Source organism: Myripristis murdjan, chromosome 9 (genome assembly GCF_902150065.1).
Source record: "Myripristis murdjan chromosome 9, fMyrMur1.1, whole genome shotgun sequence".
Taxonomy (NCBI): Eukaryota; Metazoa; Chordata; class Actinopteri; order Holocentriformes; family Holocentridae; genus Myripristis; species Myripristis murdjan.
The window spans coordinates 37,110,484-37,111,307 of record NC_043988.1 but is presented as its reverse complement, the minus strand read 5'-3'; the positions used below and the strand labels follow the sequence as shown (position 1 = coordinate 37,111,307).

Below are 824 nucleotides of genomic sequence, written 5' to 3'. Positions count from 1 at the left end.
GCATTTTGAATATTTTGGTTGGGTTTTGTAACTTCTCAAATTTTAATATATTCTAATATACATTGTTTAAAATAAAAAGAGAAGTTGTTAATTCATTTGTCCATTTCTTGTGTGTGTGTGTGTGTGTGTGTGTGTGTGTTTTCAGTGTTTTATTTGCAGAACAGGGGTCTCCAGCTTTGTCAGTTGGACAAAATTAAGTAAATAAAAAAAAATAAAATAAATAAATAATACACCAAAACACCGTCAGAGGATAGGAACCAAAAGTAGGAACCTTTCCGCCTGGGTCTTGTACCCAGCCGGACGGTGTTTGAACGCGCTCGGTCCGTCCCGGTAAGCTGTCCGTCAGCAGCAGCAGCGGCCACGAGCAGCGACTCTTCCGTCATTAAAGTGAATTCACGTCATCAAATCATTTTGTTCACGTGCACGTCCGCCGGGGAGCAGCGCAGGTGAGCGGTCAGCTGCGTCACGTGACGTCACACCGTCAGGCTGGCAGAACCCGTGAGCTTTTATCACAGGAAATGTGTGTGTGTGTGTGTGTGTGTGTGTGTGTGTGTGTGTGTGTGTGTGTGTATGTGTATTGTAATATTTTAATATTTGTCGGCACAGATTTCCATATTTGCTGTAATCTGATTCCTCTGAGTGACTGTTTCCCCTCGAGGGTCCATAAAGTTTCTCTGTTGTTGTTGTTGTTGTTGTTGTTTTGTTGTTGTTGTTGTTGTTGTTGTTTCTTCTCTTCCTCTCCTTCATTCTCTCGTCTTTCCTCCTCCTTTCCCCTGCAGCTCAGGATGGATCTGTCCTCTCTGCTCCATCAGCTCACCCTCCCT

At 43.7% G+C, this 824-nt stretch overlaps 1 protein-coding gene across 5 annotated transcripts in view; it reads left to right on the top strand.

Annotated features, from left to right (window-relative positions):
• The first annotated feature begins 308 nt into the window (after positions 1-308).
• LOC115364865 (TELO2-interacting protein 2-like) overlaps positions 309-824 on the top strand; it is a 7,922-nt gene continuing 7,406 nt past the window's right edge. For 4 of the 5 annotated variants that reach the window (XR_003928722.1, XR_003928721.1, XM_030059523.1 and 1 more), the window contains exons 1-2: positions 309-446; positions 780-824. The exon at positions 780-824 is cut by the window's right edge and continues 462 nt beyond it. Coding sequence is in view for 3 of the 5 variants with exons in the window: in XM_030059523.1 (XP_029915383.1) it covers positions 786-824 (39 nt within the window). In the remaining 2 variants the exon portion in view is untranslated. Of the gene's footprint in view, positions 454-779 lie in introns of all 5 variants that reach the window. The other variant, XM_030059522.1, reaches the window with a different exon arrangement.